Raw genomic sequence first — 16361 nt, forward strand, 5'->3', positions numbered from 1 at the left:
AATATGATCTAAAGCTCCTAGAAATCACTGGAAGTGAGATATTTACTTCAACAATTGTGAGAGGCTATTATTACTTTATTTCCAAGGCATAAAGGATGGAAGTAAAACTACGGTTGCTCTTATGTTTGTATATTCATGTCCATGTTAAAATGGAAGCTACTTTTATGTGACTTTCATTCCTGGTATTTATTTGGACAAAATAAGAAAAACTCAATTTTAAATAATTTGAGTGGTGATCACCACAGCTACTGATACACATAAAGTCCTTTTCTGTGGGTGGCCCTGGGGCGACCCCCCCCCATTGCTGCTTATTCCATCCGTTTGTATTCTCTGACTGGGCCAGGTAAGGGAAACAGAAATAGTATATTTCCAGTAGTTTCATTGGGGAAAAAAGAGCTACAAATCATTTGTACTAAATTAATAAGGCTCACATTTCAAAGAAGAGTTTAAGAGGGAATAGAGTATCCTAAGTTTGATAATTGGAGCTAATTTGACAGATTCAGCTTGATTAAAATGTGCAGACATGCAGGATCTTTTCTTCCAACAGTAACCCTGTACAATACTTAATGGAAATTGGCTGCACTGGTTTCTGCTGAATGTACCATCAAACATATAACATTAAAGTGACTATCAAAGTGATACTACTTGAATTAGAGGACCACGAATTAAAGTTTGGATGGCACAATTATTTATGGCATGATAAAGTTAAAGTTAATGTTGATTTTAATAATCACTTTGCTAGACATGCCATACTAAGAGTTTGGAATAAATATAAAACAAGATTCTCTACAAAGTTGCCTCTTTGGGCATTCCCCCCAGGAAACTTTTTTAAAGAAAAGAAATGGTGGCAAAGCCAGACTGCTGGACATATGGTAAAATATTATCTTTCAACTCTGGTGACCCAACACTCAAGTCAAGGGAAGAACTTGAATCAGAAGGTTATGCTGGCCATTGGTTTATATATTAACAATTGAAAAAACGATTTAAATCAGATAAAAAGATTTATGGGTTTGGTTTTGCTAAAAACAAATTGTAAATTTTACTGTGTGTAGTGATGAGCATATTATTGCTAAGATTTATAAAATGTTATTGAAATTAAATTTGGAAAGTGAACATATAAAACATTGTATGATTCAGTGGGCAACAAATTTTGGATACAATGTGAAAATATATGGCCGAAAGGTTTAAAATTTACACTAAATTATAATTTAAAATCAAATCTTTTTAAGATGATGTATCGCTGGTATTTAACACCGGATACATTATCTAGAATGCATAAAGGTATTTCAAATGAATGTTGGAAATGTAAAAGCAAAGAAGGAACTTTTTATCATTTATGTTGGACATGTGATAAAGCAGAGAAATTTTGGAGTAAGGTTCATATTATAATACAAAAAAGTCTTAAAACAAAAATAAAAATAAAACCAGAAACTTTTCTTTTGGGTTTAATGAAAAAAGACTTGGAGAAAAAGTTTGGAACTTTGATCTTATATACAGTATATTGAAGCAGCAAGACTATTGTACGCACAAAAATGGAAGGACATTTTGATTCCCACTGTGGACGAATTGCTACAGAAGCTGATGGAGTTGGTAGAAATGGCTAAATTGACTGTTTTGGTTAAAGGAAAGAATATAAGTATCTTTGTTTCCACATGGAGACTGCTTCTAAAATTTGTGCCTGAAGTGGAAAAAAATGAAACTTTGATTTTGGGTTTTACCGATTAGATTGGTATGTTTTTATAGAAATGGCTAATTTATATTATTATGGAAAAATAAAAAGTTGTGGTTTGATGTTAATGCTTTATTTTACTGCAACAGAGGGAGCTATAACTCAATATTTCTTCTTTCCTTTTTTAATGTCCTTCTTTTCTAGTTTAATGTTTAAACTAACAGTGACTATCAAAGTTTGAATCTGAAAGAGGGAAAAGAAAATGAAGTCAGCATTAGTAGCTAAACCAGTCTTAATTTTTCTTTGGAATTAATCACTTAATGTGACAACATTACTCTTAGTATATTTTCTAATCACTAAAATACCCCTCCCTGTGCAAGATTATTATAGAAACATTCTATCTCCCATTTTGAATTTAACATTTATAGAGAACCAAAAGTTTACAGATGGTAATAATGAAATAAATATATTGGGATAAATTCCCAATGTTCTCACTGCTATTCAGTTATAGACATTGCAAGTCAGATTATATACAAGGTCTCTATCATTCCAGAGGAAAGTATCTTCTCATGATATTTCTAAGCTGTGTTAAGACATGGATTTTCTTTGAAGAATCAGAAGAAAGTATCCAATGGCTATAATCACCTTTTCTTGATAGAGTTCTATCTTAATTAAAGAAATTTCAAGCAAAACTCCTTCTAGGGCTACCACAGACAACATGTGGGGCCCATGGTCCAGGAAGTAGTGGGTGAACTAAGAAACTCTACCTTTACATATTAAAATTTAATATACTTTTATTGACTGAAATTAACATGTAATGCAGTTCATATTACTATTTTTGTCAATTAATATTTATGATGTGGACATAATTTTTCCAAGTGCCTGGGGGATGCATGCAGGACATTCAGGGGTCAGCTGCAATCCTGGGACTTAAGTAATTTATCACTGATCTATGGGCTGGCAAAACAATTAAGAGGGAGGGCAGCAGAAATGGTCTTTTGGACAATCTAACAATGTTCTTATTTGACATAGGTCTGGTTCCAAAACCGAAGAGCAAAATGGAGAAAGAGAGAACGTTATGGGCAAATCCAACAAGCAAAAAGTCATTTTGCTGCCACCTATGATATATCTGTTTTACCACGGACTGATAGCTATCCCCAGGTATTAAATATTGAATATTTATTGTTTTGTTTCTTTTCTCTGGAAGACAAAAATGTATAATTCGTATTTATTTATATCACACACACGCACCCCAAATAATTGCTATACAGTAAATTCATTTTTCCTAAATTATTTGAATCTAAATTGGGGATTTTGTGTGCCACATGGAATACTTGTCTGGAACTATTTCATTCTGAGTGAAGAATCAAAACTCTCAATACAAGAAAACCTCTTCTGCCTCCTCTGGAACTGAGATTCAGGCAGCAGAGTTAACCAGGGAACACTTACTCAGGGAAAAGATGGCAGTTCCTTCAGTTGTGAGATGTTTCAGCACGAGAATGTCTGCTTCCCAGTAGATGTGGTCTAGCTGTGATGCATGGAAGACATTTTAAGTAGAAGTCAAGATGAAACCCATAAGCTCATAAAATCATAAAAAGTTTTGACCAAATTACAATAGATTTTGTTCTTTCAATTCAATGCAGTTGTTAATTATTAAAAGAAATCTGTCCTTGTGTAGCATGATAGGACAGTGCTTCGGGACTCTTTTTTGGCAATCTATAACCTGCTCAAACAAGAATTTTATAAAAAAAGTAATGAAGCCAACCATCTGTTTTCTTTTTATTCCATTCTGTGAATTGTTAATTGTATAATTTTATTTTCCTTCAGACACATTTTGGAGAATATTTTTTGCCCCTTTGCCTTCCATAAATGTCAGGAAGCATTGTAATCAGAACAACTGAAGTGTTTACAGAGATAAATAATTAGCTGTTGGAATATTACATGAAAAGAGAGTCAGAGGAAACTTCTTTCAACTCTTTCCAAAGTCCCAAAGCTGGCTTGCTAGCAAAATGTCAGGCATTGACCTTTTGTCTGGAAATTTTACTTCTTTTTTCTGTTTTGACAAGCTGGTGGAGTCTTGTAGATGATTTAGAGTCATCTCACATATTATAAAACCAGCTGTAATTATGCTAATACAACATCTTTTCTTTGTCAATATTGTGTCCTAATAAAACTAACATAGGTGCTTTAGAATCTCCATTTCTCTGAAAGTAGGAAAAGCATGGGATGAACTTAGGGGTGAGTTCTACTTACTCTTACTACTGGTTCACAGCGGGGCCACGTACGTGCATGAACGAAGCGAGCGCACACGCGTGATCTTCTGCACAAGCATTTTGATGACATCGGGGTTGGTGGGCAGAGCCTCCCGCCGGTTTTACTACAGAACCGATGTGAACCGGGGGCAACCCACCACTGGATGAACTTCCAAGTAAAACTATTTAGAATGGAGATTTCAATGCAAAAAAGTAAAACAGTTGCTCATATTGTTTTTATCGTATCAAAGATTTACTTCTTGCCTAGCTTTGGTTAGAGATCAAATTGGTTGATTTTGTAATATCTTATGTCTGTTTGCTGCAGTCTTCCTCACAATGGTGCCTACCAACTCTCTGGAGTGTATCATCTCTCATCATTGGTTATGATGATTGGAGCATATGAAAGTTATAGCATGAAACCAGTGCTTGCAATTCTGAATTAGAAAGGAGAACTAGAAAATCTGAGTGACTGTACAGATAATTCATGCATGTGTAACTCTTTTCTTCCTGTGATTTCAATAAACATATAGAGTGAAATCTTCTATGGTTACATAGAGTAAAGACTATTTATGAATCATGAGCCACTTTCAGTATTTTATTTATTTAGGCTAATAATCTACTTCATTCATGAATGACTCTAAACAGTGTACATTCCAATGGAGTAGAAATGTTAAAGCAATAAATAATACAGTACAAAAGCAAACAACTAACAATAATGTTCACTTCCATCATATTATGTAATGTTATTGTTGCAACATTACAATTATAAAGGAGCATCTGCAATTTGAATGAGAAAAAAAGTTCAGATGGTACTCTGTGATTGACATATGTTTAAAAGGACAGAGTTTTGATTGTGCACCCCCACAGATGCCCCTACAATCATTTAATGATGGAGAGGGAATCTCTAAAGTTTTTCTGAAATAGCCTGGTCAGAGCTTTGCAGTGGGACTTAGTGGATAACTTCTTCAAGAGAGGCATTATTAGTGTCCTTTGGATATAAGGTGAAGTTACTTTTCTTTTTCTTTAGTTGAAATGTATTTGAATATTAGAAGCTGGGGCAAATAGATGGGGAAGAAATGGAGATAGTGACAGATTTTATTTTCCTGGACTCCAAGATCACCACAGATGGGGACTGCAGCCAAGAAATTAAAAGATGCTTGATCCTGTGGAGGAAAGCTATGGAAAATCTAGACAGCATACTAAAAAGCAGAGACATCACCCTGCCAAAAAAAGTGTGTATAGTCAAGGCTATGGTTTTCCCAGTTGCAATGTATGGGTGTGAAAGTTGGACCATAAGAAAGGCTGAGCACCAAAGAATTAAAGCCTTTGAACTACGGTACTGGAGAAGATTCCTGCGAGTCCCCTGGACTGCAAGACAATCAAACCAGTCAGTCCTAGAGGAGATCAACCCTGATTGCTGTTTAGAAGGCCAGATCCTGAAGATGAAACTCAAATACTTTGGCCACCTAATGAGAAGGAAGGATTCACTGGAGAAAAGGCTAATGCTGGGAAAGATTGAGGGCAAAAGAAGAAAGGGATGACAGAGAATGAGGTGGCTGGATGGAGTCATTGAAGCAGTCGGCACAAGCTTAAATGGACTCCAGAGGATGGTAGAGGACAGGAAGGCCTGGAAGAACATTGTCCATGGGGTCACGATGGATCGGACACGACTTTGCAACTAACAACAACAAGCTGGGGTTGGTAGTTAAGCTGTTGGTTTGAGCTCCGAACTTGGCAATTTGATTGCAAATGTTTCATCACCATTTGAGGAGACATGGTCAGTGTGTTTTGAGTTGTTTGGAGTTTTTCTTTAGTTTCATCTCACCAAAGTTTTGATTTATTATTATGAATAAATCAGAAACAGCAACTTAAAAATCATTGATGTCAGTTGCTAAATTATTTAAAAAATAGCTTAGATTCACTTGCTGCTTGGGTTACTAAATTTGTGTTTTAAACTCTGATTCTTGGTTCCTATAAAATTGCAGCTCAGAAGTCAAGGAAAGTGAAACTAAGTATAAAAATAATGAGCATGGTTGTTATCCAGAAAACAGATAAAGTGGGGATGGATGAAGAAGACAGGAAGACATAGAGGCAATGGTTGAAGTGGGGTCAGTTATGGATGTGGGGGTAATTGGGGTGATACAAGAATCTCTCCCTGGTAATGGTGACAGATAAACAATAGAATATAGCAAGGCACACAATTCCAAATTATCAGGTTCTTGCTCTGATCAAGAGTCTGTTTTTTAGCATTTTGAAAAAAACTAGGGGTAAACATGGATTTATTCACATTGAGAAAAAATTCCCTTTGTGAAAAACAATGCATGTCCTCTCTCTTTTTGTACTTTCTGGGGATCTTCACAAAGTGCAAATTTGAGGGTCTGATTTTTTTTTTTTTCTAAATCTCTGGAAGACTAACACACAGCTTTAAATGTCATCATCTTAAAGTTTGGTCTTAAGTGCCAAGCTATGATACTTTAAGCCTGATACCCTTCTAACTTTTTTCATTATCAGTATAAAATAGTAACCAGTTTGACTAAGTAGCATATATTGACATTCAGTGATAAATTACTGAGGTTCATTTTCAAGGTTAGGTTGTTTATAATTATTTTACAATGTTTATAATCTGGCCAATGGACATCAATTGTGAAATTATAAAACTGCAAAAAATAAAGAGAATCTACTAATTCATGTACAGTTGACAACTAACCATCAGAACATTACATAAGATTGGGGTGGTATTTGGACCATCCCAATCTAATATAATGTTGGGCGACACAATATTGCCTATAGCTTTTTATTTTCTATAAGACTGAAGACGATTATTGTTCTTTTGGTTTAGTTTTTGATATCAGCTGGCATGATATACCTTTTCTTTCTTTAAGTTTAATTTTTATTAAATTTCTATACCGCCCTTCTCCCGAAGGACTCAGGGCGGTGTACAGCCATATTAAAACACAGATAAATTACAAAATTTAAAATTAAAATTTAAAATTTCCTCTGTCATTTAATTTGAAGTTCTTGAAATATGTCTAGAATCTCATAGTTTGTAGGGCATCTATTACTTGTAGTTATATATTTCCTTTTACTTGTTCCTTTTCCTTTTACTTGTTCTTCAAACTTACATTGCTGCATACTGGTACGTGAGAAAATTAAACAGTCCAGAAATCACTTGGAGGACAGGGCTTGGTATTTCTATCTAGCAAATAGTGGGGGCTGCTATCTCAAAGGTGCTTTTTCAGAAGGCAGCTGAACTGTTTTATTTTCCTTGAGGAAGAAGAAGAAGAAAAAGTTTTGCTCCTCATCCAAGAAGTTTCATCAATTGAGCTTTTTGGATGAGAAACAAATCATTTCCTTCTTCTTCCTCAAGGAAAAAAAATAACTCAATCCAGTTACCTTTTGAAAAAGCACCTTTGAGACAATTATGACCTGGATGACTGAGAATCTCCATAGACAGTGAGGTTGCTAGTTAATTAAAGAATATTTGAAACTGATTAATAATCTGCATTTGCAATGGTTGTAACCAAGTGCATTTAAATATAAATGTGAATATATATTTATTGCTTTTCTTTAAGATTGTAAAGGACATAGTCTTTAGTTTGATTTTTTTTAAGCAGGGTAACATACTAGAGCTAAAATAACTTCAAATTATGTACCTTCTGCCAGGTCCCATAGATTAAAATTATCTTTACCTATTAATTGGCTAAAATTGTAGTTGATGCACAGATGAGTTAAACTGTTAAAATCTTACAGATCCTATGCAACATACTCAGACATAAACACACACATGCACAAACACACTAAATGATACTTTGGTGATTTTATGTTAACCACAAGAGAAAAACTTAAAATGTTTGTGATGTAACAGAAACCAGAAGTGAGATCTATGTGTAGGCTTATTCAGAAACTCCCTGAATTACCTTTTATATACTGCACGAATTACAGAAAATTTAAACAAGAATAATTATATTTACATTCAAGCACTGTTTTCTTTCCCTCCCATGTACCAGAGTTTTCTACTTATTGTAAAGTATTTTATTTATTTTGAATTCCAATATAAATTTTAGGTTTAGAATTTTGTTTTACGATACTTACACTATATAACTTGCTAAGTAATGAGTCTTCAGCATGTATTCTTTTACTTAAAGAAATAGAACAGATAAAACTCATAGTACCATAACTTTTAAGGTTCAACTCGATTCACGAGCCAAGCAGTAAGTGTTGTGTTGTGCTCGTTTATAGCCAATTTATATTTTCTCCACTAAGAAAACTTTTCACAGTTGTTTGCCAACTTTATAAATTCTTAAAGTCTTTGTCTGACATAAAGTTTGTGGTTAAATTTTCAGGTTTCACAGAAAATTAAAATGATAAGTGTACAATCAGTTTGCAATAAAACATGGAAAACATTTGCCACTTCCTCTTAAACAATGTGTTGCAAAAGGGATTATCGGCTGTGTATCTAAAACCTTTAAACAAGAAGATAAAAACTATGACAAATTAATACAATGTAAAGAGGAATAAAGAAAAATAAATAAAAGAAAAAGCAAAATGTGCAAAGGAAGAAAAAAGTTGAAGAAAAATAGAAAAGAAATAAAAAAGGTATAAAGAAGTAGCAACCGATATTCTTCATTGTAGCTATAAATACAAATATATTTTAGCCCCTCTCTCTAAAGTTACATCATAGTCCTCTACTTTCTATAATCCTATGTAATCATCAAAACTGATTATGATCAGAAGTTCACATTTTTCATTTTTATGCAAAAAGTCCCTAAGAGCCAGTCATCAATAAATATTCTTTAATCAAAGGAATTGATCAAAATCTAGCAGTTTCACCAACTATTCTTCCATAGTGGAAAGTATCAAAACTTTCTATTTCTGTGCATATAATAATCTTGCAATAGTAATCATATATTGAACTAATCTCCCATGGCTTTTTTCTAATGGTGTTTAAAAGGGTTGAAATTTATATTGTGTTATCATAGGGATGTCAAACTTGTGTTGTCATGGCATTGTCACATGATGTATCGTGACTTTCCCCCCCTTCTTGAAACCGGATGTGGGCGTAGCCAATGCGTGTCACATCCAGCCCGCAGGCCACGAGTTTGACACTCCTGTGTTATCATCTGAAAGACAATTTTTATATTAAAAAAGTATTGTTGGTACATGACACCAGAGAAATTATAGAGAATGCACTTTAATTGTATGTTGGAAATGTGAACAACATGAAGGGACATTTTATCATACTTTTTTTTTTTATTGAAAAAGTTTTCAAATACAGATTTTCCCCCCTTTTTTCCCCCCCTCTCCCTCCCCCTCCCTAACCCCCCCTCCCCACCCCACCCATCCCCCCCTGTGACTTCTTCATATCAAAAAAAACCTAATTCATAACAGATTACTTACTCCCTCCTCTAGATATTGACCTTTACTTACTAAAAATATTATTAATATTATAACATCCCCCTTTATCCATACATTTCAGAAAAGAGAAAAGAGAAAAGAAAGGAAAAAAAAAGAAAAAAAAAGACATTATACTATGACATTATAAAATAACTTCTCCACTTTAAAACTATACAATAAGTCCTACTTTAACATTTAATCTTCTATGTATATTACTATAACATTTCAAAGCAGCCTTCCCCATCAAATCTAGTTTAACATTTATTCCACTCTATCCATTTCCTCCACTCCCCTAAATATATCACTTAAAAATCCCTTTTCTTAGACTAATCAATCTACTAACTAGCTTATTCACCCACTATCAAGCAAAATTACCATACACAACATTTCTTAATATCTTTGATTCACTGCCCACACTACTTAAAAATATATGTCTATATTTTCCATTATATCTAAATAAAAAAAAGAAAAGACAATGACTTTAAATTTATAATCCATATAGTATCTTCTTTAAGGTCTTTCCACTGGATTGGTAGAACCAACATCCATAATCGGGTAACATAACTTGCTGGTGCAACAGTTTATTCAAGATCTTCAATCATATCTGCCCCCATCAGTAGTAAATATCTTCTTATATATATAAAAGTAAAAACAACCACCCGAGTGACATTATAATTATATTCCATATAGTAATAATTGTGGGTTTCATCAGGATTATTAATTCCCGTCATCGTAGTGGGTAACAACCCGATCTTCTGCATGCCCCAGCATAATTCTCTTGCCTTGTAATTCAAGATAATATAATATATTTATCAACACAAAAAAAAAAATTCCAAAATGGATAATTCAAATCCATCAGTTTAAGGCTCATTTCACGTCCCCAAATTACGGCCATGCAGAGATCTGCCACAATCTTCAGGATGATATTAACCAATACGTCGCCTCTTCTGTGTTTACACATAATCATTCATATTTTAAAGTCACTGGCTTCACTGTTGCCTGATTTAGAAATTTCTATTTTTATGCCACCTATTTCTTTTTTTCTTTACTTTTTGTGGGTTTGGTTTCCATCCTGGTTTCTTTTCTACAAATTGTGTATCATCTGGTCGGATTTTGTTCTGCTTTGTAGATTGGTCTTGTTGGTTTTGTTTTTGTATCTCATATTTCTTTTTTATCCCTTGTATTTCACCTAATTGGTTTCCATGCTTATCCTTGCCTTGATAAGTCATCATCTTAGGGTTAGATGCCACTTCTCTCAGATTTGTAGATAGTCCAGCTGGGGTATCCAATGAATCCAAAGGCAATTCATCTGGTACAGTCTCTATATTTCGATATTTTACCTTTATTTCCGGCTCCTTCTGCTTATCCTGTATTATACCTGAAGATGTTAAGTTCATTTTCAACCTATTTTGATAAAATTCTTCCGCTCTTTCAACAGTGTTTAACTGATATCTTTCTCCTTGATATCTAAATATAATACCAACTGGGGCGTCCCACCTGAATGAGATATTTCTCTTTTTTAACTCATTCACCAGAAAACCAAATTTCTTCCTTTCCATCAATATCTTAGGTGGGAGTTCCTTGTAAATCCAAATCTTTCTTCCATGCAATTGCAACTTAGAATTGAAGGAATTTTGCACGATGTTATTCCTAATTTCTTTGTCTGTAAAATAAATCACCACATCTCTAGGCAATTGCCTTTGCTTGGCAATCCAGGAGTTGATTCGATAAACTCTGTCAATCCTACAAAACACTTCATCAGGTTGAACCTTTAGAATCCCAGCTAGAAATTCAGAAGATATTTTCCTTAAATCATCTCTATTATTTTCCTGCAAACCTCTTAATCTTATCGCATATTCTGTGAAATTATATTGTACCATTAAAATCTCTTTTTCAATCTTCTGTTGCAGATTTTCTGCATTACCATACTTTTGATCAGCATTCATTTTAGATTTTTCTTCTAAGCTATTATCCTGAATGTTTATCAAGTCATTTTCAATTTTTTGGATTCTATTGTCCAATTTATCTTGAATTCCTTCCATTTTAGACTCTAGTACATTAGTATTTGTGTCCAACTGCATCATAAATTCTGTAAAACCATTAGCCATTTTTGAGAATTTTTTCTCCAAAGAATCAAACTTAGATTTCACCAATTCTTTAATTTCCTGCTTAAATTTTTCAAATTGCTGATTCACAATCTCCTCCCTTCTTTCAATCTCTTCTATAAAAAAATCTATTATATTAAAATCAGGTTTCTCAGACTGAAGAGTTAAGACTTGTTCCTTTAAGTTGTTGGTGGGGGAATCCCCCCCCTTCTTGTTTATCTGACTTTATGAGTCTCAGTGCCATGTTTCCGCCCAGGCAGACTTTGTTAAAAAAAAAGCAAGAAAGACTTCTTTCCAATCAACAACAATATCAGGTCTCCAAGGGAGAGAAAAAGAGAAAAAAACACAGGAGCGAAGTTTTGTCTACAAATGTAGCCAGTGGTATTTATTCCGCTACATTGTAGTAATAAAAAATGAAAGGACTTTCCCTTTCTGCCTCTCCTCCAGCCGATGCCATTTTAAAAGGCTTTTTTTCCTCTTTCTTTTCCTCCTCTCTCTTAAGTAATTTCTTTTAAAAAATCAGTAAGATACTTGCGGTTCAGTCTTACAGGTCCAACTCACATTTTCTTTAAGTAGTCTGTTAAATTTGCAGGCTTGCTTTTGACGCCTGGCTCTGCATCAGCAGAGGTCTCCCAAAGCCCGGAGCAGCGGCTGGGGATACGGGGCATCTCATCCGCTCCGTCCCAAAAGTAAAAAAAAAAACTTTTGGGACTCCGCAGAGAGTTCTACCCACCCCTGCCGGCTCTATCTCCATTTCCTCATGGAAATGGAGTTTTTTCGAGCCGCCATTCCGTTGTGAAGGCGGCTCTGACAGGCGATGGAAGCTGACGATCCCAAAGGAACGTCTGGCAGCGACAAGCAGCAAACCGGAAGTCCCGGGACATTTTATCATACTTGATAGATATATAAAAAAGGAAAAAAATGGATTTAAATACATATTTTAATACAGAGTATTTTAATTTTCAATAAAGAGTCAATATTCAATTGAAGCCAGAACATTTTCTTTTGGTGTTAATGGATAACCACTTAAGAGAAGTCATGGAAGATTATTTCAATATATGATTATTGTGGTTAGGTTAGGTTTATATTCACAGAGATAGAAAGATTTTATACTATTCACTATGGAGGGATGGTTGGTGAAGTTGACTCATTTTGCTGAAATAGATAATTTGACTTCTTTGATTTGAATAAGACATAGGCTTGTTTTTGTCATGGAAATCAGTCATGAATTCAGTGTTTGTCCATTTCCCATGTGTTTTTAACATCCTTTTAATGTTCTTTGGGAGTTCAGATACACACCTTGATAAAATGTTAGATCAAATGGCAAATGGTAAAGCCAAAATCCATTAGATGTTAAGAAAGTTTGGATGGCACTCTAAGTTAAAATTTACTACCTATGCTAAAGCAAAAAGGAACTTAGTTATTTAGTTTGTTAGCCACTTGTGTGGAAATTGGTTTGCATGGTTTAATTAGAACTGGCTGTTACAAGCAAGATTCTTGCTTTTTTTTTCTGTGCCAGTTTTTTGGAAAAGCTAACCCAATTTTGGATTATACTGATATTAATAATTATTTGTTTAATGAAAATCTAAGATAATTATTAACATAACGGTTGCCATGTGGAATGTTATATATTTATTTTGAACAAAATTAAATTGAAACCTAATCGTGGCCACATGTTGTGTCTTCCTCCACCCCCCCCCCCCCAAAAAAGGATGAAGGGTTAGACTTTTCTAGAATTTTTGAGCTATTTGGAACCATAACTTTATTAATTTAATTACTGTAAATAATATCAATGTTCTAAAATATATTAACAGCAGAAGTGTTTGTGGTTCTGCTTTGATTTAAATATGTCCAGCAAATAAGCACACACAATTGGTAGTATTTGACCTTTGGGGATGTGTCGACAGATATGAGTTGGTCTGGGATGGGAATGCTTGTTTGTGTGACATCCATGGGGCAAGTGGGGCAGCATACCTACAGCCACATTAATATAATCCTAAATGTGGCCCAACCATGGGTTAGTAAGTTGTTTTCGTGAGATGATATGGTGATCTCTTAGCAACCATAAAAGTGGTCCTTACTAGACATAAGGAATGCCAGTATGACTTCTCTGACATTCCAGAAGTGCTCCATTGGATGTTGGAACATCTGTACAAGAGGATTTTTGAGAAATGGAATATATGGAAAGAGGGAAGGATGCTAAGAATCATGTGAGTAAGGAGCACTTTGTATTCTCATTCTTGCCATTCAAATGTTGCTATGAATCAATCAGAAAAGAGAACAGAAATATATGTCAGACATCAGCAAATGTACAACCACATGTACAATCACTTTTGTAGCCCTTGCTGGGATTTTCTATTTATTCCTACAGCTCCTGTGCATATACAGTTTTATATGTGCAGAAGACATTCTCAAAGAAGAATGCAATTCTATTTCCAGTTTATTCATTTAGTCACCAAGAATTTGATAGGGGAGATTAGGATAACAAAAATTGACTTTTCCTCAGTTACTCTGGCTCCAGCTTGCAATTGTTTGAAAATATCTCCATAAACAAAGGTTTCTAAGCATGGCACTATTTCCTCACCACAGCTGAAATGAATCTGTCCTTTTGTTGTCAGACAATAGTAGTTGATATTCTGATTTTTTTCTTTGGTCCAAATCCAAGGTCAGAGGACAGGGTTAAATTCTCCCTACATATTGATGTTTAGTTTTATAGATTGCTTCCATTTCTGCAGTGATTTTCAGAGTAGTTGTACATGTTTGCTGCTCTATACAAAGCTAATTTCAAACTAAGGAATGAACCTACAGCTGTGCACAAACATCTCCTGCAAATCTTTTACACTTTCCATGAGCAGAAGAATTAAGTGATCATTGACTGCATTTCTCCAGGGAGAGAAGAAATTTTCCAAAAGATTTTTTTGAGAGTGACACTTATCGTACCCAAATAGTAACTGTTGGCTTTCAGGCCATTATGTAGATCCAGATCTGTTTGGAGTATATGGCGGCCATTCTTAATAGGGTAGGGGGAAAAAAAAGCCTCTCAAATTTATGCCATCTTCCAGTGGCTAATGAAAAATTTCAGAAGGCATCACTGAGCTATACTATCAATAGGAAATAAATATATCAATAGTTGTGAACAGTTACCAAAATGAATGAAAGTTCTAAATACACTAGATACAACTTTATTTTCAAGATTGAAATGAAATGCAGAGATATCCTTCTTTTTCATTAAATATATAAGTTTCATTATTGTACAAGTCAGACTTATAAACCAGAGTTGCCCAGAAAATATTCCATTATATGCATGCATTTCTGCAGGAGAATCATCATGTTGGTATCAGTCTTCCTGCAAAAATGGAGCACAAAGTTGCTCATGACATTGACTCAGAGTTTCTGTTAAAATTCTACCTCAATTTATTGTAAAGGGACTGTAAGCAAGATATTGATTTCCTCAGAAAAGACAGGCCCTAATCTTAGGGGCAATAAAACAAGTGCTTCTACATTCCATGAATGACTATCAAGTATTTCATCAAACTTATTAGCATTACATTCATTGTCAAATTTTACTTTGGGGAAGATGGTTATGACCAAACATGGGCAAAGCTATTTTCTAGCCGAAGACAAGTCAACAAATGATACCCAGTTCCCTAATGAAAGACAGAATATCCAACATTAGCTTTGTTACTTTGTCAACTCCTTCAGAAAATTACAGTTCTCATTTGAATTTCTATTTTTCATTTGCATAAACTTAATATTATCCTATTGCCAGCTGTATTGACAATAGATTCAATGAAAAATGAAGAGAAAGAAAAAGATGTTTGAAATATACATTTAATCTTCTCTTGTTTATATGTTCCAGATTCAGAATAATTTGTGGGCAGGAAATGCAGCTAGCAGTTCGGTGACTTCCTGCATGCTTCCACGGGATACTTCCTCTTGTATGACCCCTTATTCCCATTCTCCTCGGACAGATTCTGGGTACTCTGGCTTTTCAAATCATCAGAGCCAGTTCAGCCATGTTCCCCTTAATAACTTCTTTACTGACTCTTTACTTTCTGGAACTAATGGACATGCATTTGAAACGAAGCCAGAATTTGAACGGAGGTCTTCCAGTATTGCAGTTTTACGAATGAAAGCCAAGGAACATACTGCTAATATTTCCTGGGCTATGTAATATAACAGAATCTCTTTCCATTTCAAGGTCAGACATTAAAAAAAGAGCTCTTCTCCTCCTCCACCACCATTCTTGTTTCTATAATTAAAGGACTCAACAATAAGCTGCTGTGTGAAGAATTGCTAGGGGTCAGGATGTACAAAGAAGCCTGCTTAAATAAATACCCAATATGCTATTTAGCATTTAAGCATCAATGTATATGAATGGAACCACCACACGCCAATCTCCAAAAGCCCTCTTAAAATAGCCAAATATGTTTTGTTGTGTCAGTTGATGAAATATAATTGTAAAATCTGCAAAAAAATAATAAACCTATTAAACAAGTATGTGTGCTGCATATTGTTTGATGCCAGTGCAATGTCAAGGTAGATGGCTTATTTATAAGCAGGGCTGATACAAAAAAATGCATTTGTTACAACAAATGTTTAGAAAGGTTTTCTTTCTAAAGGAAACCTTTTAATAAGTGGTGTGTTGAATGAAAAGTTTCCCCTTTCTGTTTAACAAACAGAAGTTGTGCATTTATTCATTTGATAATGCATCCTTCTTAAAAATTATTTCCCATGAACATGATGAGTTTTTCTGGAACTTTGGAAGCTGTCTGCTTTACAATGTATGCAATTTCAGGCATATAGTACCACTAAGCATCACTAAGCACCACCAGGGCAATTTCTTACTGTTTCGTCAAATTTGCCATCTTGCTCTTTCAGGTGAGCTAATTCTCTAAACTCCTGAACAGCTACAACTTACACTGTCAATTCTTTATTTGC

The 16361-nt window shown here is 34.5% G+C and overlaps 1 protein-coding gene across 1 annotated transcript in view; it reads left to right on the plus strand.

The window, feature by feature from the left end:
* Window positions 1–15594, plus strand: part of ALX1 (ALX homeobox 1) — a 36490-nt gene extending 20896 nt beyond the window's left edge. Inside the window, exons 3-4 of the mRNA XM_070947567.1 lie at window positions 2702–2830; window positions 15280–15594. Of these exons, the coding sequence (XP_070803668.1) occupies window positions 2702–2830; window positions 15280–15594 (444 nt within the window). The remainder of the gene's footprint in view (window positions 1–2701; window positions 2831–15279) is intronic.
* The last annotated feature ends 767 nt before the right edge of the window (window positions 15595–16361 follow it).

The sequence above is a fragment of the Pituophis catenifer genome, unplaced genomic scaffold (assembly GCF_029215685.1).
Source record: "Pituophis catenifer annectens isolate HBS135680 unplaced genomic scaffold, rPitCat1.0.hap2 SCAF_7, whole genome shotgun sequence".
Classification (NCBI taxonomy): Eukaryota; Metazoa; Chordata; class Lepidosauria; order Squamata; family Colubridae; genus Pituophis; species Pituophis catenifer.